The 22,422-nt window shown below is 40.8% G+C and overlaps 1 protein-coding gene across 12 annotated transcripts in view; it reads left to right on the forward strand.

The window, feature by feature from the left end:
- Positions 1 to 20,324, forward strand: part of SEC11A (SEC11 homolog A, signal peptidase complex subunit) — a 78,192-nt gene extending 57,868 nt beyond the window's left edge. For 8 of the 12 annotated variants that reach the window (XM_063652885.1, XM_063652883.1, XM_063652887.1 and 5 more), the window contains 4 exons: positions 3,362 to 3,511; positions 10,254 to 10,373; positions 19,085 to 19,142; positions 19,800 to 20,324. In XM_063652885.1, the coding sequence (XP_063508955.1) occupies positions 3,362 to 3,511; positions 10,254 to 10,373; positions 19,085 to 19,142; positions 19,800 to 19,850 (379 nt within the window). In that variant the 3' untranslated portion in view covers positions 19,851 to 20,324. The remainder of the gene's footprint in view (positions 1 to 3,361; positions 3,512 to 10,253; positions 10,374 to 19,084; positions 19,143 to 19,799) is intronic. The other 4 variants (XM_063652892.1, XM_063652893.1, XM_063652891.1 and 1 more) reach the window with 1 other exon arrangement.
- The last annotated feature ends 2,098 nt before the right edge of the window (positions 20,325 to 22,422 follow it).

The raw sequence follows: 22,422 nt of genomic DNA on the forward strand, positions 1-22,422 counted from the left end.
ATTGCACCACTGCACTCCAGCCTGGGTGGCATAGTGAGACCCTGTCTCCAAAAAAAAAAGAGAGAGAGAGAGAAAAGAAATTCTCACTTTGTTAGGCATTTCCATTCAGAACCCCAAAGGGCTCATGACCTTTCTACAAAAAGGTTACCGTGTAAGGTTTGTTTTTGTCACATGCCTTAAGAAAGTGTCTCGTTGTACTTTATTTTCCTGAAATTCTTCTGTCTTTTTATATTCCTCACTTTGATACACCAGGCCTGATATTTAGTTGTTAGTTCATTAGATGTTATGATGTTATAGTACTTCCACAAATTAAGAGTTTTTCTGTAGCATGTTCTCAATGTCAGGATGGAATCATCACTAATTATTTCCAAGTTTCCTGCTGACCTTTAAATATCGCTTCTAAACTAGACTCCAGGAATTTTGAAGGCATTAATACCATCTCTTATGGTGACAAATAGTACTGAATTTTTTTTCTCTACTCTGCTTCCTTCCCTATCTTTGCACTCATACTCTTAGTGAATACTTTTTTTAAAGATGGGGTCTCGCTCTGTTACCAGGGATAGAGTGCAGTGGCGCCCTCATAACTCACTGCAGACTCCACCCACCGGTCCCAAGGGATCCTTCCATTTTAGCCTCCTGAGCAGGTGGGACTGCAGGCCTGCCCCACCACGCCTGGTTAATTTTTAAATTTTTTTGTAGAGACGGTGTATTAGTCCATTTTCATGCTGCTGATAAAGACATACCCAAGACTGGGCAATTTACAAAAGAAAGAGGTTTAATGGACTTACAGTTCCACGTGACTGGGGAGGCCCCACAATCATGGCGGAAGGTTAAAGGCACGTCTCATGTGGTGGCAGACAAGAGAAGAGAGCTTTTGCAGGGGAACTCCCCTTTTTAAAACCATCAGATCTCGTGAGACTTATTCACTGTTACTAGAACAGCACAGGAAAAACCTGCCCCATGATCCAATTACCTCCTGCCGGGTCCCTCCCACAACACGTGAGAATTCAAGATGAGATTTGGGTGGGGACACAGCCAAACCATAGCAGATAGGATCTCACTGTGTTGCCCAGTCTGGTCTTGAACTCCTGGGTTCAAGGATCCTCCCACCTTGGCCTCCCAACATGCTGGGATTACAAGCATGAGCCACCATGCCCAACCACTCTTAGTGATTTTAAAACCTAATTTAGTAACTCATTTTTAGAGAATTACCACTTGGTTGTTTGATTGAAACATTATAGGCTAGGTGTGGTGGCTCACACCTGTAATCCCAGCACTTTGGGACGCCAAGGTGGGCAGATCACTTGAGGCCAGGAGTTCGAGACCAGCCTGGCCAGCATGTTGAAACCCCGTCTCTACTAAAAATACAAAAATTAGCTGGGCGTGGTGGCAGGCGCCTGTAGTCCCAGCTACTCAGGAGGCTGAGGCAGGAAAATTGCTTGAACCTAGGAGGTGGAGGTTGCTGTAAGCGGAGATCGCTCCATTGCACTCCAGCCTGGGTGACGATCGAAACTGTGTCTCAAAAAAAGAAAAGAAACATTACAGTTTTGTCATATTTTGGGCTTAATTTTGTAAGCCCAAATCTTTTCTGGAGATAATGGAGTGCATATTTAAAATACATGGAATTATTAATATTATCTAGAATCTAAGTAATAGTGCATTAACATTATCTAGAATCTAAGTAATAGTACTTACTCTTTTTTAACCAAATTACCGAGACATGATTGACATACAAAAAGCTGTACATATTTAATGTATACAACTTGATCAATTTGCAGGTAAGTATATTCCTGTGAAACCATCATCACAATCAAGGAAGTGAATATATTCATCACTTTCAAAAGTTTCTTCCCTTTCTATTTTTGTGTGATAAGAACATTTAACACAGGGCCTCCCTCCATCGCCCAGACTGGAGTGTGCCATCACACCTGGCTAATTTTTTATTTTTTACAGAGACTGAGTCTTGAACTCCTGATCTCAAGTGATCCTCCCACCTCAACCTCCCAAGTGCTGGGATGATAGGCTTGAACCACTGTGCCTGGCCCCCAGTTTCTTTTCTTCTCTTTTCTTTTCTTTCTTTTCTTCTTCTTTTTTTTTTTTTTTTTGAGACAGAGTCTCACTCTGTTGCCTAGGCTGGAGTGCAATGGCACAATCTCAGCCCATTCAACCTCTGCCTCCTGGGTTTAAGTGATTCTTCTGCGTCAGCCTCCTGAGTAGCTGGGATTACGGGCGTGCACCACCATGCTCACCTAATTTTTGTATCTTTAGTTGAGACTGGGTTTCACTGTGTTGGCCAGGCTGGTCATGAACTCCTGACCTCAGGTGTCCTGCCCACCTCGGCCTCCCGAAGTGCTGGAATTACAGGTGTGAGCCACTGCACCTGGCTGAGATTTTTTAAAAGTCCCTCAGGTCATTCCAATGTGCAGCAAAATTTGAGACCCATTGCCATATCCCTTTACACAGAGGGATAAGAGTCTTTAAACAAAAATGTTTGGAGTTTGTGCTTATTCCTGCATTGAACTTTATTTCTTGTCTTTCTATTCTTACTTAAGCTGTTGTTATGGAAAACCGGAGCTTGAGTTTCTGAAAAATACTGATGGGCTACTTCTTTATAGATAAAAAGGGGTTCATAAATTAGTGCAAATATCTTAGGACCTTTTTAGGACTTGGCGTAGGATGGAAGAGGTAAGAGGTAAGAAGATACTCTATAGAAGTTAGTCTTACTTGTTATCATAGAATTGAATCTTTTCCTGGCTTCGGAAATTCTTAGGCAAAAGTCTCTGCTTATTCCTTGGTTTTCTTTTTTTCTCTTTTTAAAATAAGTAAATTGATAACACAGGCATTATCTCTGCAGCTGACTGTTCTTTGACTTGATGAGCCGTTTTTCCTTCTAAATGAGTTGAACATGTAAGGTCATCTTGGCTGTTATCTTTATAAATGGCAGAGGAAGATGATCCAGTTCTCATTTGCATATTTGAATATGTTTAGTGTTTTCAGATGAAGTGAGAATAAGGGCATTGTTTTAAAGTTCATTCTTTTATATTCTGTTTGTCATTTGAAATTTTAAAAGGTTAAGGAATTAGTAACACTGACCTTTTCAAGATTTAAGCTTCTTTGAATAGTAATACTTGAAATGGAACTAGTTAGTGAAGGTTAATAACTAAAACAAAAATCCTTTGGCGTAACTTTTTAGTCTGAGGAAACTATATTTTGAGAACAATACACATTTCTGTTGATATAGTTGTTAAGGTATTGAGTATACTCCAAAAGTGATACTTTTTATTTTATTGAATATCTAATTTTGAAAGTACATTTAATCTCATACTTTCTTTTTGCTGTTATACTCTTCTTTCCCTTCCAGTGGCAGCATGGAACCTGCATTTCATAGAGGAGATCTTCTCTTTCTAACAAATCGAGTTGAAGATCCCATACGAGTGGGAGAAATTGTTGTTTTTAGGATAGAAGGAAGAGAGATTCCTATAGTTCACCGAGTCTTGAAGATTCATGAAAAGTATGTGCAAAGTATATCATCTTTGTTTCTAAGTGCTTTTGTTTAAGTGTTTGTGGTATTTAGTTTTGATAGCCTAAAGATTGTAAAACAGTGAGGAACCTCTAGGCCCTCTTCCAGTCCATTTTTATGAATGCTGGAAAATTTAGTGAACATTTTGAAAACTGTAAATAATTATTTATTAGTTCATTTCTTTCCCTGAAGGTTTTTCCAGAGGTTTTTCTTGGTTCCCTTTTACTTCCCAACCTGTCAGTGACTCTGTATATAATTCCAAAAAACTATGACATAAAGATAGATCCTAAATAGAATCTTCTGGTTGGGCACAGTGGCTCACGCCTACAATCCCAGTACTTTGGGAGGCCAAGGTGAGAGAATGGCTTGAGCTCAGGAGTTTGAGGTCAGCCTGGGCAACATGATGAGACTCCTTCTCTATTAAAACAAAAAACAAAAAAAGGCCAGGCACGGTAGCTCACACCTGTAATCCCAGCACTTTGGGAGGCCGAGGTGGGTGGATCACCTGAGGTCAGGAGTTCGAGACCAGCCTGGCTGACATGGTGAAACCCTGTCTACTAAAATATAAAAATTAGCTAGGTGTGGTGGTGGGCGCCTGTAATCCCAGCTACTTGGGAGGCTGAGGCAGGCAAATCGCTTGAACCTGGGAGGCGGAGGTTGCAGTGAGCCGAGATTGCACCACTGCACTCCAGCCTGGGTGACAGAGTCAGACTCCGTCTCAAAAAATAAATAAATAAATAAATAAATAAATAAATAAATAATTAGCTGCGCATAGTGGCATGTGCCTGTAGTCCCAGCTAATTGGAGGACTGAGGTGGGAGGATTGTGTGAGCCCAAGAGTTTGGGGCTGCAGTGAGTCGTGTTTGTGCCACTGCACTCCAGCCTGGGCGACCGAGTGAGACCCTGTCTCAAAAAAGAAAAAAGAAAGAAATGAAAGAAAAGGGAGGCATCCTGGATGACACACAGACGAGAAGTGAAAGAGTAGGCATGATTTCGGTTCTTTTTTTGTTTGTTTGTTTTTTGAGACAGTTTCCCTCTGTTACCCAGGCTGGAATGCAATGGCGCTATCTTGGCTCACTGCAACCTCCACCTCCCGGGCTCAAGTGATTCTCATGCCTCAGCCTCCTGAGTAGCTGGGATTACAGGCATGTGCCACCATGCCCAGCTAGTTTTTGTATTTTTAGTAGAGACAGGATTTCACCTTGTTGGCTAGGCTAGTCTCGAACCCCTGGCCTCAAGTGATCCGCCTGCCTTGGCCTCCCAAAGTGCTGAGATTACAGGCATGAGCCACTGCACCTGGTGGATTTCAGTTCTTGAAAGAAGAGGGAACTGTCAACCATTGCTTTTTGAAATTCCTGTAACCATTCTAGTTTGGAAGAGTTCTTTCTTCATTGGTGAAATAAAAATATGACTGCTTATTTTTTTTTAATAAAATCAGATATCAGTATGTATGTAGAAATACTATAATTTAAAGTGACATTATATTATTGACTGGGAAGGAATAACTTAAATTTTTAGAAATTTTTTGGGGCCGGAAGCAGTGGCTCATGCCTGTAGTCCCAGCACTTTGGGAGGCTGAGGCGGGCAGATCACCTGAGCTCAGGAGTTCAAGACCAGCCTGGCCAACATGGCAAAACCCATCTCTACTAGAAGTACAAAAATTAGCCAGGCGTGGTGGTAGGCACCTGGAATTCCAGCTACTCAGGAGGCTAAGGCAGGAGAATCACTTGAACCTGGGAGGCTAAGGTTGCAGTGAGCCAAGATCACGCCACTGCATTCCAGCCTGAATGACAGAGTGAGACTCCATCTCAAAAAAAAAAAAAAAAATTTATTTTGGAATCATAGAGGTTTATTCAGCACGGATAGTGTTTTCCAGATTCTCAAAGTGGATTTGTGTTGTTCATTCTCAGCAATGCCTATTGTGAACAAAGCTGAACCAACTTTCCCCTAAATATATCAGAGAGAATCAAATTGAGCTCAGGCCTTGTTTAAGCTGGAGGAAAATTTCTCCATTTTTATTTATGATTCTTTGAAATTGAGTGAGTTTGGCTGGGTGTGGTGACTCATGCCTGTAATCGCAGCCCTTTGGGAGGCTGAGGCGGGTGGAGTGCTTGAGCGCAGGAGCTCTAGACCAGCCTGGGCATCTAGACCAGATGGTGAAACCCTATCTCTACAAATACAAAAAAAAAAAAAAAATTAGTCAGGCATGGTGGTGTGCACTTGTAGTCCCAGCTGCTGGAGAGGCTGAGGTAGGAGGATCACTTGAGCCCAGGAGGTTGAGGCTGCGGTGAGCCGAGATCATGCCACTTTATTCTATCCTGGGCAACAGAGTGAGACTGTATCTCGAAAAAAGAAAAGAAAAAGAAATTGAATGAGTCATAGACTTCAGTTTAAAACTGTTTCTGGGCAGATTCATAGACAGAGAATATATTAATTAGAAAATCCTTAAATTTTAAAATAATTTTATACAGAATTCTGATGATTTTAAATATGGTACTTGTAATCTGGGGTTTTTGGTGATTTATTTCAGACTCTTGAGATACCTTCAACTTGCAGGCCTGTGTAGATAACAGACCCTGTTAATATTCAGAAATTTTCAATTTTCTTTTTTCTTTTGGGGAGACTGAAATATCTGGTCGGGATTACCATTTGGGTTTTTTGTTTTCTGGTTTTTTTTTTTTTTTGAGACGGAGTCTCGCTCTTTCGCCCAGGGTGGAGTGCATGGTGCGATTTTGGCTCACTGCAACCTCTGCCTCCCAGATTCAAGCAATTCTCCTGCCTCAGCCTCCCGAGTAGCTGGGACTACAGTCACCTGCCACCACGCCCAGCTAATTTTTGTATTTTTAGTAGAGGCAGGGTTTCACCATGTTGGCCAGACTGGTCTTGAACTCCTGACCTCAAATGATTCACCCACCTCTGCCTCCCAAAGTGCTGAGATTACAGGCGTGAGCCACTGCACCCAGCCCCGTTTGGTTTAATAGTATTAACATTATTCAAAATGTATGTATTTAGTAAGTTCATCCTATAGGAGGTATATTAGTCTGTTCTCATGCTGCTAATAAAGACATACCTGAGACTGGGTAATTTATAAAGGAAAGAGGTTTAATGGACTCACAGTTAGTTCCACATGGCTGGGGAGGCCTCACAATCAAAAGGCAAAGAAGAAGCAAATCCATGTCGTACATGTTGGCAGGCAAGAGATCATGTGCAGGGGATCTCCCATTTATAAAACCATCGAATCTCATGAGACTTATTCACTATCAAGAGAACAGCTTGGGAAAGACCTGCCCCCCATGACTCAATTACCTCCCACTGGGTACCTCCCATGACCCGTGGTAATTATGGGGAACTACAGTTCAAGATGAGATTTGGGTAGGGACCACAGCCAAACCGTATCAGGAGATATTATAATTGGATGATATTGAACACTGGCATGTGATTAAGTATTTGGAAAGAGAAATTTTACCATTGGGTGACTTAATCCTTAGCTTTGCTTTTCCCATGCAGATGGATACATTATTCTGTACCCATTTAGCTTTTGGGGTCTTATTTTTTCTCATCTGTAAAGTGGTTACTTCCTTCTTCCTAATTTCACAGTATTGTGATGGGTGAATTAAATTCTAAACTCTTTGATCTCCCTAGAAGTAGATAATATTAAATATTTGGTCCTTGTTCCAGCAAGGGAAAAATCCTATGTAAATATGCCTTCACTCAGTATTTTGAGCCTATGACTTGTGAAATGCTGGAGTAGGACTTAATAGGTCTAGTAAGATCAGGTGTGGTGGCTCACGCCTGTTATCCCAGCACTTTGGGAGGCCGAGGAGGGCGGATCACCTGAAGTCAGGAGTTCCAGACCAGCCTGACCAACATGGTGAAACCATGTCTCTACTAATAATACAAAAATTAACTGGGCATGGTGGTGCACGCCTTTAATCCCAGCTGCTCGGGAGGCTGAGGTTGCAGTGAGCCAAGATCGCGTCATTGCACTCCAGCCTGGGTGACAAGTGCGAAACTCCGTCTCAAAAAAAAAAAAAAAAATAGGTCTAATAAGAGCCGGTTGCCACCAGAGAATATTTGTTTCACCACTAAGTAGATGAAGGATATCTACGCTTTTTCAAAAAAACTATAGTGATATCTCCTGATTACATCCCAGAAGGGGAAATTGGGTGTGTTAGTATGTCTGTTTGTTTTGCCAGCAAATCAAGTCTTTGGGAATAGTCCAGATCTCTCTAGCACCCTTTCCTTTTTCTGGGGAGTTCCCCATTTCCTGGATTTTTATCTCCTCATATCTGATTTTCCTTTTCTGCATGTGTGGAGTTGATATTGTTTTCTGGGTTGAATTCAGTTTTCCTTCCTGCTGTTCCTGACTTTCACTCTTGCAATGAGCCCCTCCTAGCACCTGTCCTGTTTTACCCTTCAGAATTTTTCCTTTTTTCACTTACTGAATTGTTAGCTACAGATTATTTTTCTCTGTATATATTTGCATTTTTTCTAACTGGCATCTTATTTTTAATGTGACTGTTTGCACTTAACCATCTTTGGTGTTTGCAACACCTCCCAATTTAGTTTCCTCTGCAGATTTAACATCTAATGAGCAGTTTCTGACTTAGAATCTAAGTGGATATTAGCCTGTAGAAACCTGAAGCTAATTTTCTTTCTACTACAGTGGTCAATCCAAATGCACTTGAATTAATTTTCAGCTAGTCTTTATCAACTGTAAAATATACTTTGCTTTCAATTAAATTTTAAAATTACTAGAAACTTCATGGTTCTTTAGTAGAATTAAACTAATAATTTTCTGATCAAGCAATATGCTGTTCCTGGCTGGGCACAGTGGCTCACGCCTGTAATCCTTGCACTTTGGGAGGCCAAGGTGGGCTGATCATGAGGTCAGGAGTTCCAGACCAGCCTGGCCAACATGGTGAAACCCTGTCTGTACTAAAAATACAAAAAAATAGCTGGGTGTGGTGGCGGGTGCTTGTAATCCTAGCTACTTGGGAGGCTGAGGCAGGAGAATCACTTGAACCCAGGAGGCGGAGGTTGCAGTGAGCCGAGATCACGCCATTGCACTCCAGCCTGGGTGACAGTGTGAGACTCTGTCTCAAAACAAAACAAAACAAAAAAACAAAATACTGTTCCTGTAAACCCTGGCATATCTGAAGAATTGAGGTATTTCTTCTTTGAAAGCTAACATTTTTTCCTAATATAAAAGTAATTCATGTTTGTTGGAGAAAAAAGAAGATAAAGGTAATCTAAAGAAAGCCATAGATAGCCACTGTTTATCCATTGGTCTGTTTATACATTGGTCTGTATTATTTTAAATCTTGTCTAATACCTTTTTTTTGCTTTTATTTTCTGAATTTGGGGAGTTTCTGACATGTACAGAAGAGTGAGGAACCCCCATGTATCTATCATCCCTGTCCCAGTGATGATTAATATATAGCCAATTCTGCTCCATCTCTACTCCCACCTCTTCTCCTTCCTGTGTTATTATTATTTGTTATTTAAGACAGTGTCTCACTCTGTCTCCAAGGCTAGAGTGCAGTGAGGCGATCACAGCTCACTGCAGCCTCAATCTCCCCGGGCTCAGGTGATCCTCTTACCTCAGTTGGGACCACAGGCGCACACCATCATGCTTGGCTAATTTTTTTGTATTTTTTGCTTTGCCATGTTGCCCAGGTTGGTCTTGAACTCCTGGGCTCAAGTGATCCACCCACCCACCTTGGCCTCTCAAAATGCTAGGATTACAGGAGTGAGCCACTGCTCTTGGCCAAACAATTCTTTAATATCATCAAGTTTTTGATATTTGTTCAAATCCCCAATTGTGTCATAACTTTCTTAAACAATTTGTTTGAATCTGGATCCAGATAAAGTCCTCAGCTGCAATTGGTTGATGTGGCTTTATAGTCTCTTGTTTTTTTGTTTTTTTTTGTTTTGGGATGGAGTCTCGCTCTGTCGCCCAGGCTTGAGTGCAGTGGCGTGATCTCGGCTCACTGCAACCTCCGCCTCCTGAGTTCAAGTGATTCTCCTGCCTCAGCCTCCTGAGTAGCTGGGACTACAAGCGCCCACCACCACGCCCAGCTAATTTTTGTATTTTTAGTAAAGACAGGGTTTCGCCATGTTGGCCAGGCTGGTCTCGAACTCCTGACCTCAGGTGATCCGCCCACCTCGGCCTCCCAAAGTGCAAGGATTACAGGCGTGAGCCACTGTGCCTGGCTATCTCTTGTTTAATCTGTAGGTTACTTCCCTAACTTTCTTTGTTCCTTGCAAGTCATTAGTTGGAGAAACTGGGTTATTCTGTAGTTTCCCATAGTCTGTATCTTGCCAATTATATCCTGTGAGATAGTTTATTGTGTTCCTTTGTTCTTTGTGTTTCCAGAAAATTGGTAGTGTGTATTTATTTTAATATAAAAATGAGATTGTACTGTACATGCTATTTTGTATTCTTTTCTTCACTTAATAAAATTTGTACAATCTTGTCATTCTTCTATACCATTATTTTAATGCTTACATAATATTTGAACTCCTTAATATTAGATCTTTAGTTTGTTTTTAGTCGTTTATAAACAACACAGCTATTAACATTCTTGTAGCTCCATAAATAATTATTTCGACACTAGAATGGTGATAAGATACCTCAGTGCCACAAACATTTTTGGTTAACAAGAACACATTTTGTGCTTTAAATGCCATGAAGGTATTTGATGACTTGGGTTTCCTTTACTCTTTTAAGGCAAAATGGGCATATCAAGTTTTTGACCAAAGGAGATAATAATGCGGTTGATGACCGAGGCCTCTATAAACAAGGACAACATTGGCTAGAGAAAAAAGATGTTGTGGGGAGAGCCAGGGGGTAAGTATAGAGGGGAGCATCTCAAACTTTTTATATCACTTGAAGTGTGGCCCTCTCAATCATATTATTTGATCATACACAGTTGAATATAGAGATTTGGTTCTGGTTCCACCAAATCACCCTTGTGTCCTTTGAAAATTTTGCTTCTTAAAAAGTGTCTAAAATTTCAGGTATACTACTCCAAAGGTGAGGAACTGGGTGGGATGCAATAAAAGAATGGAATACTAGTGATGAGATGGTGAATTGGATGTGACAATTTTAAAAAATATGTTCACTTATTTGGTTCACTCAAGAAATAGTGGGCACCTTCCATGTGCTCTTATGTCCATATTATGCTAGGCTCTGGGGGTCTACAGCACTATTAATCCTGCCTCATGAAAGTTACATTTTTTTTTTTTTTTCTTTTTTTTGAGATGGAGTCTTGCTCTGTCACCCAGGCTGGAGTGCAATGGCGCGATCTCAGCTCACTGCAGCCTCCGCCTCCTGGGTTCAAGTGATTCTCCTGCCTCAGCCTCCCGAGTAGCTGGGATTACAGGCGCCCGCCACCATGCCTGGCTAATTTTTTTTTTTTTTTTTTTTAGTAGAGATGGGGTTATATTTATATTTCTTAAGAAGTACTAAGTCAGTAACTCAAAGTGTACATCCAAATTAGTTTTATCATGTTAATTTAATCCATAATATTTCTAGTCTTGAAATTGATGAGGTCGAATGAAATTAAAAAGTTATATTAAGCCTGTTTGTTTCAGATTTTATCAGGAGAACAGTTCAGTGGAGGACAGGAATTGTAAGTTGTTGGTATTAAGGAAGTATGGCATTGTTGCTCCCTTAATGTTATTAATAGTATTAACAATAACTCACGTTTATTAGGGCTTATTGTGTACCAGAGACTCATTCTAAGTGCTTTACAAGTATTACCACATTTTAACCTCAGAACAACCCTAATATTCCCATTCTACAGATGAGGAAACATAAATGAGTTAGGTTATGTATCTAAGATTATACTGATGATCGTAAGTGGCTGGCTGCATAGTCCACCTTAACCATCATACAAAAATTACTAGCGTAACATTTCTGAAATGGATAGTTGCTAATTCTCACTAGTTAGATGCCACATGGCACTTTTGCCACTGTCAGAACCTCTGCTCCTTTTGACCTAGAACAGACTGTATGGATACAGAGTTATTGCACCAGTAAGCAGGCCTGAGATAAGCAGTTCCCATAGAGAAGGAAGTATGAGTTGCTAAGTGAAAGCTTCCTCAGTTACAGCACGAGAGATGCTCAGTTTGGGGCCAAAGAGATCAGATTAGAACAGGTATCATTGTGCTTTGCCTGCTGCAGAGCTGTGGTTGTTGTTGTTTTAATATGTCCCCACTTTAAGGAACTTTTCCTTTGATGGAGCTAAAAATACTTTTATAATCCAAATTAGGTCATCAGTGCTTCTGAGAAATACTAGTCCCCATCTTCCTCAGTTCCCAAGATGCTGCTAATGTGATCATTTAAACTCACCAATCTCTTTGAGTCTTCGTTTTTCCTCAAATTATAAATGTACAGATTCATGAAGAAACATAAGAAAATATCAATAATCAAAAAGCAAAGTCACTTCTTGTCTCCCTTTTGTTGATCTCCATAAATATTGACTATTAACTTTTTGGTTTGTGTTATATTAGCCCTTATGTGTAGAGATAAAAATATTAATGTGTACTTTTTTTCTGCCTTTTTTTTTTTTTGGAGACAGAGTCTTGCTCTGTCACCCAGGCTAGAGTGTGGGTGGCATGATCTCAGCTCACTGCAACCTCTGCCTCCTGGCCTTGAAAGATTCTTGTGCCCAGCCTCCTGAGTAGCTGGGATTACAGGTGTGTGTCACCACACCCAGCTAATTTTTTGTAGTTTTAGTAGAGATGGGGTCTCGATATGTTGCCCAGGCTGGTCTCAAACTCCCAGCTTCAAATGATCCACCTGTCTTGGCCTCTCAAAGTGCTGAGATTACAGGCATGAGCCACGGCACCCAGCCCTAGTATGTACATATTTATACAAACATAAACGCATTTTGTGTGTGAAAGGAGAATGGTCACACTATCTTATAACCCCTTTTTTACCCAAAAAATTACTAGCCTATTTACAAATCAATATATTTATCATCATATCATCATTTTCAAAGCTGTATGCTATTCCACTGTATGGAAAGACCATATACTGTATCCTATGGATAGACCATATAGATATTATTCAGTCAGTCCCCTGTTGTTAGGTGTTCTGATTGTTTCCAGCTTTTTTATTGTGAACAATGTTATGATAAATATCCTTGTTATGTATATCTCAGCATTTCTGCCCAGTCATTCTTCAGAGTAAATTCCTAGAAGTGGAATTACTGGGTGAAGCATACTCATATGTTAAGGCTTTTGACAAATTTTGCCAAGCCTGTTTCATTTATACTCCTGCTAGTACAACTGAGTGTTCCTTTATCTGGGTCTTCTTTTTTTTTTTTCTTTTTTTTTGAGGCAGAGTCTTGCCCAGGATGGAGAGTCTTGCTCTGTTGCCCAGGCTGGAGTGCAGTGGAGCAATCTCAGCTCGTTGCAACCTCCGCCTCTCAGGTTCAAATGATTCTCATGTCTCAGCCACCCATGTAGTTGGGATTACAGGTGTGTGCCACAACTTCTGGCTAATTTTTTATATTTTTAGTAGAGATGGGTTTTCGCCGTGTTGGCCAGGCTGGTCTGGAACCCCTGGCTTCAAGTGACCTGCCTACCTTGGTCTCCTAAAGTGCTGGGACCACAGGCGTGAGCCACCACACCTGGCCTGGGTCTTGATTCTTAAGTGTTTATTACAGCTCTGTCTGCTCACTCTGGCCCATTGGTTGGGTAAAAGATGCATCATCCTACGAAAGGTTAGGGGAGCTTTCACTCAAGTAACTTGTCTTCTGGACAATTTTTGAAAAAATTCTGGGCTGGGTGCGGTGGCTCACGCCTGCAATCCCAGCACTTTGGGAGGCTGAGGCGGGCGGATCACGAGGTCAGGAGATTGAGACCATCCTGGCTGACACAGTGAAACCCCGTCTCTACTAAACATACAAAAAAATTAGCTGGGCATGGTGGCGGGCGCCTGTAGTCCAAGTGACTCTGGAGGCTGAGGCGGGAGAATGGTGTGAACGCGGGAGGCGGAGCTTGCAGTGAGCCGAGATCACGCCACTGCACTCCAGCCTGAGCGACAGAGCGGCACTCTGTCTTAAAAAAAAAAAAAGAAAAGAAAAAATTCCACACTATTTAATGCTATTTTTAAAATCCCAACATTGAAACTATAGACCATTTTGTAGCTTTTACTTAAAAAATGTAATAGTCTAGTACTCTCAGCATTAAGGAAGTTTCTGTAGAAAAAAAAAAACCTAAGACATGAACAGCAGGAGCACAGAATCTTAGCTATATAAATTTACTTTCCATTGATTGTACCTCTACTGAGCTTGACACATAATGGAACATAACACTTTCTTTTGTGGAAATTGTGTTTATAAAACACTAAACTGGTATTTCAAAGTCAGGCTGTACCCAAATCTTAAGAACAGAACTTTTCCATAGGCAAGTCTGTTACTGTAGTATATATGTCTTCATGCTTTTTTTTTTCTTGAGACAGAGTCTCACTCTATTACCCAGGCTGGAGTGCAGTGGCAGAATCATGGCTCACTGCAACCTCCACCTCCCAGGCCCAAGCAATCCTCCCACCTCAGCCTTCTCGGTAGCTAGGATCACAGGTGCATGCCATCACACCTGGCTAATTTTTTAAATTTTTGTAGAGATTGGTTCTCCCTGTGTTGCCCAGGCTGGTCTTGAACTCCTGGGCTCAAGCAGTCCTCTGCCTTGGTCTCCCAAAGTCCTGGGGTTACAGGTGTGAGCCACTGTGCCTGGCTTCCTTTATGCTTTTTTTTTTTTTTGAGATAGAGTTTTGCTCTTGTTGCCCAAGCTGGAGTGCAATGGTGCGATCTTGGCTCACTGCAACCTCTGCCTCCCAGGTTCAAGGGATTCTCCTGCCTCAGCTTCCTGAGTAGCTGGGATTACAGGTGCATGCTGCCACGCCCAGCTAATTTTTTGTATTTTTAGTAGAAACAGGGTTTCATCATGTTAGCCAGGCAGTCTCGAACTCCTGACATCAGGTGATCTGCCCGCCTCGGCCTCCCAAAGTTCTGGGATTACAGGTGTGAGCCACTGCACCCCACCTCACTTTATGCATTTAAAAAAAAATTTTTTTTTTTTTTGAGACAGAGTTTCACTCTTGTTGCCCATGCAACAGCAAGATCACTGCAACCCCCACCTCCCAGGTTCAAACAGTTCTCCTGCCTCAGCCTCCCAATTGGCTGGGATTACAGGCATGTGCCACCATGCCCACCTAATTTTTTGTATTTTTAGTAGAGATGGAGTTTCACCATGTTGGCCAGGCTGGTCTCTCTCTTTTTTTTTTTAACAGCTGCACACTATAAAAAATTTTATGTTGAGGCCTAAGGCTCTAAGTTAATATAATTTAAAAAGATGTTTATTGATATATAATTCACATATATTAGAATATAAAATTCACCATCTTAAAAAGTACAATTCATTGGGTTTCAGTATATTCACAAGATTGTGCAACCGTCACCACTGTCTAATTCCAGAACATTTCTATCACCCCAAAAATAAAACTCAGTACTCATTAGCAGTCACTCCCCATCCTCTATTTCCTGTAGCCCCTGACAGCCACTAATCTGCTTTCTGTCTCTGTGCATTTCCCTATTCTGGACTTTTCATATAAGCAGAATCATACAATGCGTAGTCTTTTGTGTCCAGCTTCTTTCACCTAGCATAATGTTTTGAAGGCTTATTCATGTCGTAGCATGTAATAAAAACAATTTTAGAAAATGAAACTAATACTGAACCAATTAAGTATTAATAGAGGTGATTTCTTTCTAAACTCAGGAAGTTGAAAAATTCAAGAGCACCCATTAGTCAAGAAGGAACAGAAAGCAGCAGGTGAAAAGGGTGAAAGATTGGCAGAGGATCGGGGAACAGAAATGTTGAAAATGGAAAGAAGAATTAAAAATATATAAGGAAGGAGTAGAGTAATTGAGCTCTCTGTTAACTGAAATCAGTTTTATGGATAAGACTTTTTGAATGTACTTCTTACTTGAAACAAGTCATTCTAGAAACAGGATGATCCTTTTCTGGTCATCGCATATTCTCTTACTCTCTCATTTAGTTGCTGCTGGATTCCAGACTTCTCAGATATAGACCCCTTTTGATATTTGACAGAATTGTGCTGGGGTCTCTTCTTAATTTTTGTGGCATCTTTTCTTTACGGTTTGTTTGGCCTTTTGTCTAATGATCTCTGTGAGCATCAGGAGACAGTGCTTTCTTCTGAGGCTGCTTCCTCAGCAGTACCTTTGATCCCAAGAATTCCCAGGGAAATGTATTTAACTATATGAAATGCATTTTACCTTCTAGATATTAACTTGGCACAGGCTGGTGTTGGAGTTGGCTTTGTGGATGGCATTCATTTTACTTATTTTAAACCTCCTGCTTATTAGCAACTCTGCTTTAGCACATGAGTTTATCTGAGCAAAATAGGCAAAAAGTGCAAATGGTTTGAATTTAAGATGACTGATGATAGCAGCATTATACGCTTGATAATCAACTCTTTGCTTATCTCTGTCCATGGAGGGTAACAGTGGTACAGACAATTAAATCTTTTGTTTGACTTTGGACTGCCTCGTCATATTCTGGCATCCTTAGATCTTGCTTATATTACTCCTAAAGACCAAGTTGCTTTCATTTCACTTACAGTGGGCAAAGAAAAGCCAACCTTTAAAAAAAAGTTTCAAGTTGTGTGTGGTGGCTCACGCTTGTAATCTCAGCACTTTAAGAGGCCAAGATGGGAGAACAGCTTGAGCCCAGGAGTTTGAGACCAGCTTGAGCAATGTAGTGAGATGCTGTCTCTACAAAAAAATTTAAAAATTAGCCAGGCATGGTGTCATGCACTTGTAGTCCCAGCTACTTGGGAGGCTGAGTGGGAGGATTGCTTGAGCCCAGGAGTTCAAGGCTGTAGTGAGCTATGATCACACCACTGCATTCTAGCCTGGGTGCCAGAGTAAGACCATGTATCAAAAAAAAAAAATTTTTTTTAATTCCATGGATTATTCACAAGCAGGCTATGTGGTTGCTGGGAGCTGAGGATTGTGGTTCTTTGGGCATAGATATCATTGCATGGAGGTAACAGAGTCTCTGTGTATTAGAATGGCTGCTTATTGATCATCAGATCAGAATTAGCAGCTTAATGTTTTCGTAGAAATCACAGATGCTTTTATAGCTCTTAATCTGTACTTTACTGTGAGGCATTTGCCTTTATGTTCTTAAACTAGGTGATTTACTTTCACTGAAAGCTATTGCTTTTATGGAAGTGTTAAAAATGAGACAAAAGAAAGAACAGTTACTGCATTAAAAAGGAAAAATTATATATATATAAATATATATATAAAATGTAGAAAACCTCTATCCATCCTTTTAGAGCTTAGCCGTGCCATTCTTTAACGACTGTTACTTTTCAGCTCTTGGAGACCCCAGGGGTTGAGATAAAAGCATGAACCCTAAGAAGGGATATTATTTGCCATCACACACCTATATGTGCATCTCACACTAAAATTGTGCTTCTTGAATTTTGATGTGCAGGAGCATTATTTGGGCCTCACCTTTCAGAAATTCCCTGGCTTAGTTGGTCTGGGAAAGATACAGGAATCTGCATTTTAATTTTTATTTATTTATTTATTTATTTTTTTTTTTTTTTGAGGCAGAGTCTCGCTCTCTCACCAGGCTGGCATGCAGTGGCACAATCTTGGCTCATTGCAACCTCCACCTCCCAGGTTCAGGCGATTCTGCTGCCACAACCTCCTGAGTAGCTGGGATTACAGGCATGCACCACCAGGCCCAGCTAATTTTTGTATTTTTAGTAGTGACAGGGTTTCACCACGTTGGTCAGGATGGTCTTGATCTCCTGACCTCATGATCCACCCGCCTCAGCCTCCCAAAGTGCTGGGATTACAGGCGTGAGCCACTGTGCCCAGCCGAGAATCTGCATATTTAACAAGCCATTAAGCAGTTGTGACAGAGGAGGTCTAGGCTTTAAGAAACACCAGTGTATGGAATGGGAGTTTGGGGATGGGGCAAGAGAGACAGGTCTCAGTGATCCTGCCAGAAGGGAGAGGACAGAGAGGGGTGAAGACAAGAGACAGGAAGTGAGGGGAGTTCTTAAAGGGAAGTGAAATATGTCAAAAACAAAATGTGTGTTCTTCAAGTTTGCCTGAGGCTTTGATGGTGTAGATATTATGTGGGAGGTAATTTCTGTTTGTTCTGTCTTTGGCATGGTGCAAAGATTATAGGTACCCTGAATAAAAGTATCTGGGCAATTTTAAAGTGTGCAAAGGTCAGCCTCCACTTCAGCTCAGCATCCCTGTGACAGGCTCTAGCTTAGTACAATATTGCCAGTCTGCTCTGGAGTCCAGCGATAGGAGGATAAAGAAGAAAGTTTTACATTTGCTAGCCACCTCTTCCGCCCACATCGATGGTACCCTGCTAATTTTCTCTTTCTGCCCTGAATTCTTATGATGTCAAAGTAGTCTTTTGCATGGAGAGGAATTTAAGCCCTGGGAGAAAATAGGATTTCCCCAAGAGAGAGCAAAAAGAAGAGGCCCGGACATTCAGACATTCAATCAGGCAGGATGTACTGGATATCTCCTATGTGTAAGGCACTATGTTGACCTTGAGGATACAGGGGGAACAAGATAAGCATCATTGTTGCCCTTATAGAGCTTCTAGTTTGGTAGGGGAGACAGACATGTATAGAATCTGTTGTACAACTAATTATTTAAGTAAAAGTATGATAATTATTATAAAGACCTCAAAGGAAATGTATCAGGTGCGGTAAGATAATTTAACAGGTGGTTTTGCTTAGTTTGAGGGGAAAAACTTTAAGGGCATGAAGAATTAGAAAGAGCTAGTGAAAAGAAGGTGTAGCAGCCAAAGAGGTAGGTGAAGAAACAAATTTGTGGTACGTTAAGAAACCAAGAAGGAGGAATTTCCAGAGCATATTTGTGGTCATGAAAGTCAAATGCTGCCAAGATGGAAAGGAAGATGGGAGTTGAGACTGGTTTGCTACATATGGTGATGAAAACTGTTCTAGAAAAGTTTCAAGATTAATAGGACCAAACACAGCTTACAGGTGGTTAAAAAATGAGAAGGTGGTGAAATCCTAAGTACTATAATAAGCTCTTACACTCACTTTTTGGTCACTTAACATGAAGTACTTTGTAATATTCTGGCTGTGCTTGCTTTGTCTCCCCAGCTAGATTGACAGCTTCCTGAAGGTTATGATGATAAACCTAGCCCCTAGCACTGTATCAACATGTAGCATTAGAGTCACCACCTGGAGATCTAAGACCTTGGCTCTATCTGGTGCTGGTTCTGCCACACAGAAACCGTGTAACTTGGGCATGATCATCTGTTTCCTCATCTCTAAAATGGTGATATTCCTAACTTTCCTATCACTTGGGGTTTTGAAAGGATCAAATAGGGCAGTATATAGAAATGGACTTTGTGAATTAAAAATTAGTATTCTATAGAAGATATTGATAATATTCAGTGAATGACAACAGCTGCTTTACATCGGAAATTCTGTGATAATCAGTTCTTTGTTTGTTTTAGATTTGTTCCTTATATTGGAATTGTGACGATCCTCATGAATGACTATCCTAAATTTAAGGTAAGAGTCTGTATTATTTGTTTTATTAAAAGTGTAATCTTTTGGACCAGGCGCGGTGGCTCACGCCTGTAGTCCCAGCACTCTGGGAGGCCAAGGTGAGTGGATCGCTTGAGCCCAGGAGTTCAAGACCAGCCTGGGCAACATAGCGAAACCCCGTCTCTATTTAAAAAAAAAAAAAATTATTAGCCTGGGCGCAGTGGCTCACGCCTGTAATTCCAGCAGTTTGGGAGGCTGAGGCAGGTAGATCACTTGAGGTCAGGAGTTCGAGAACAGCCTGGTCAATATGGCAAAACCCCGTCTTTACTAAAAATACAAAAAAATTAGCCAGGAATGGTGGTACACACCTGTAATCCCAGCTACTGGGGAGGCTGAGGCACGAGAATTGCTTGAATATGAGAAGTGGAGGTTGTTGCTGCACTCCAGCCTGGGTGACAAAGTGAGACTCTGTCTCAAAAAAAAAAAAAAAAAGAAAATTATTTAAAGAAATGTGATCTTTTGCTTAGTATTGGAAACTTTTAAATGGATTACAGTTAAAAGATGAAAGAATAATTGGGTAGTTTAGCAATATATTCACAAAGACCAATTTATTAATTAACTCTTAGAACCCCTGAACTTTTCAACGCTTCTCTGACTTGTGGTTCTGTGTTTATTTTCTAGTATGCAGTGCTCTTTTTGCTGGGTTTATTCGTGCTGGTTCATCGTGAGTAAGAAGCCTGCCTTGCTGTTCCTGGGAAGATGCCATACTTTTCGTTACTGGATGTTTGGAGTAGATACTGGTCTGTGATTGGTGGAATGGAGAACACACGTGTTGGTGCTTCTTGGTAGCACTGGTTTGCATTAGTTTATGTTTCCACGCCAGAGTTTGTGTGGGCGGGCGCACATGCACCACAGAGTGCACTTGAGGGGACTTTCAATCACAGGATTTCATAATTGTCATTGTCACACTTTCAAATTTTTGTACATCAGTGAATTTTTTATATTAAAAGGTTGAGCCAAAGCCCCCAGTGTTTGTATTTTGAAGCCAAGCTTCACTTCTAAAGTGCCTACAGAGACTTGTAAATGAAAATGCAGCTCTGCACGAGTTTGAAACCGTCATACCTCCTTCTAATAGGAATGGCATATACTGAGGTGGTCGTAAGTCTTAACTTTTAAAATTTTAAATAAAAGACTTTGCACATTGAACCCCTTATCCCTGAATTGTGTTTGTCGGGAAAGCTTCTGAAATTTGCCTTCCTTGGCTGGTTCTTAGTACCCCTTGGGGGATATAAAGGCTTGGTGTGAACAGTCCTTCAGCTAAGAAGGTTGCTCTGATACTAACAACTAGTTTTTTTGTTTGTCTGTTTTGCATGTGTGTGTGTGTGTGTGTGTGAAGCAAAAGTAGCCACTGACAGTCATAGGAAATCTCTTAGTCATAAAATTGATTCTTCCCATGACTCAGGTGTGTATAAACCCAGCTAGTGTTGCTGAGAGGTTCAGAAAATCTCACTTGGTTATAAAAAGTCATAACCCTTTCTACACTTGAGACATTCTCAGTCCTTTCTACACCAAGGCAGTGTGCATTAGCGTCTAGAGGCAGAGGAAAGGGCTGGAGGACAAGCATTCTGCTTGGTGTTTTTAAACTCTTATTTGTCTGAACCTGTTCTCTCAAGTGCCTGACTTTGCATTTCTCTAATGCAGACTTAAAGCAGGTAGTTTAAAGTAGTGAGTGCACAACCCAGTTGCATGTTTTCTTTTAATATCAAGGCAGTGAGGGAAATAGGGAGTATAGAGTAAACCAATATCTTTTGAGCACAAAATACTCTTAATTCCATCTGTTCTCTTGTTGTATTAATGTGAAATCTTAAAGTGAGTTTTCTGTGTTAGGCTGCTTGAACAGTTTCTATTATTTGTTCAACTGCAGTGGAAATCAGTCTATGCCGTAATGCTAATGGCATGAGAACAGGGACAATTACTCTTCTGAAGCCCTCCCCTGTGGAGAATAGTACCTTCCTAAACCCATTAACCAGGCTTTAGCCTTCCATCTTTGGATATGGGCTCTTAATATTCTCAACAGAGTATGAAACTTGGCAAATCACTGCTAACAAATGCTTTTTTGAACCTGTCTGTGAGGCTTATATAGTACTTATATTTTCTGATGAACCAGAAGCTGAACATTCCCTGTGTGGAATAGCAGGAAATTTCCATTTATTCCATTTTTCCCCCCTCATCACCTGTGGAAGATGCAGTTCACTGCTCAGCCTAATCAGTACACTGGTTTTTGTACCAGCCTTTCTAGGACTACTCTAGGGGAGAAGCAGTGTGCTTTGCTGGCCAAGGTTGGGATCCTAGGGTTCTCTGTGATCCTAGCTTGCCTGAATGTAAACATCCTTGTACTTGTGTCTTCATCTACTCCAGATTTCTCCTCATAAATATATTGGGAGGAAAACATTAATAATTTTTTCCCTTGCATATTTTCGCAACCAGTTTTATATAAGTATTATTTTTCCTCCTTTGCTGGATGCTGTGGTTGCAAGCAACAACTAAGTTTCTCTGAAAAGGTAATCAAATCATTTAATAATATTTGAATCACTCCATTAGCCAAAAATAAAAAGATTACTTCTGGGGAGGGGTATTATATTCCCAATTTTTATCTTGTCTAGTTTAGTGCTAAACATAAGACTTAAAATGGGAGATTTTATTAGCAAATATATCCTAACAGCTCTTTGCAAATGTAAGAAATGCCAGAGAGGTTTTATTTGCTAATTGAATGGTGTGATAAGCTCTTTGAGATTTGGCAGGGCAAGTGGAGAATTGGGAGGGCTCAACCATTGTGAGTGAAAGGAATTGAAGAAGAGTATGAAAATTGATCAAACTTCAAATGAGAAATTGATAATGGAATTATCTCTTCGGCTGTTACTTGTCTGCTCTTATACCTCCAGCGAATCAGTCTTTTTAAATTATTTCCAATGTCTGTCCTCAGTTCTAGTTCCATGTCTCCCTTTCCTCTGGACACTTCCACTTGATTGTCCCATCTTTAAACTCAAGTTCCTGAAAACTTCCCCTCCAAATTTCATGTTTTCTGTGAAGGAATATTCACCTAGATTTGTCATTTCCTTACCATATCTAGCCATGTACTAAGTCCTCCATTTACCCTATCATTCCATTCTCATTGCCATCACCTGAATCCAGAAATACTTACTCAGTGGCTCCCTGTTGCTTGTGTACTGGTCCCCCTGCAGTGTGCCAGTCTGTGCCTATTTTGGATAATTACCACCTGTTATTAATACTTAGTTTTAGCCTG

This window comes from Pongo pygmaeus, chromosome 16 (genome assembly GCF_028885625.2).
Source record: "Pongo pygmaeus isolate AG05252 chromosome 16, NHGRI_mPonPyg2-v2.0_pri, whole genome shotgun sequence".
Taxonomy (NCBI): Eukaryota; Metazoa; Chordata; class Mammalia; order Primates; family Hominidae; genus Pongo; species Pongo pygmaeus.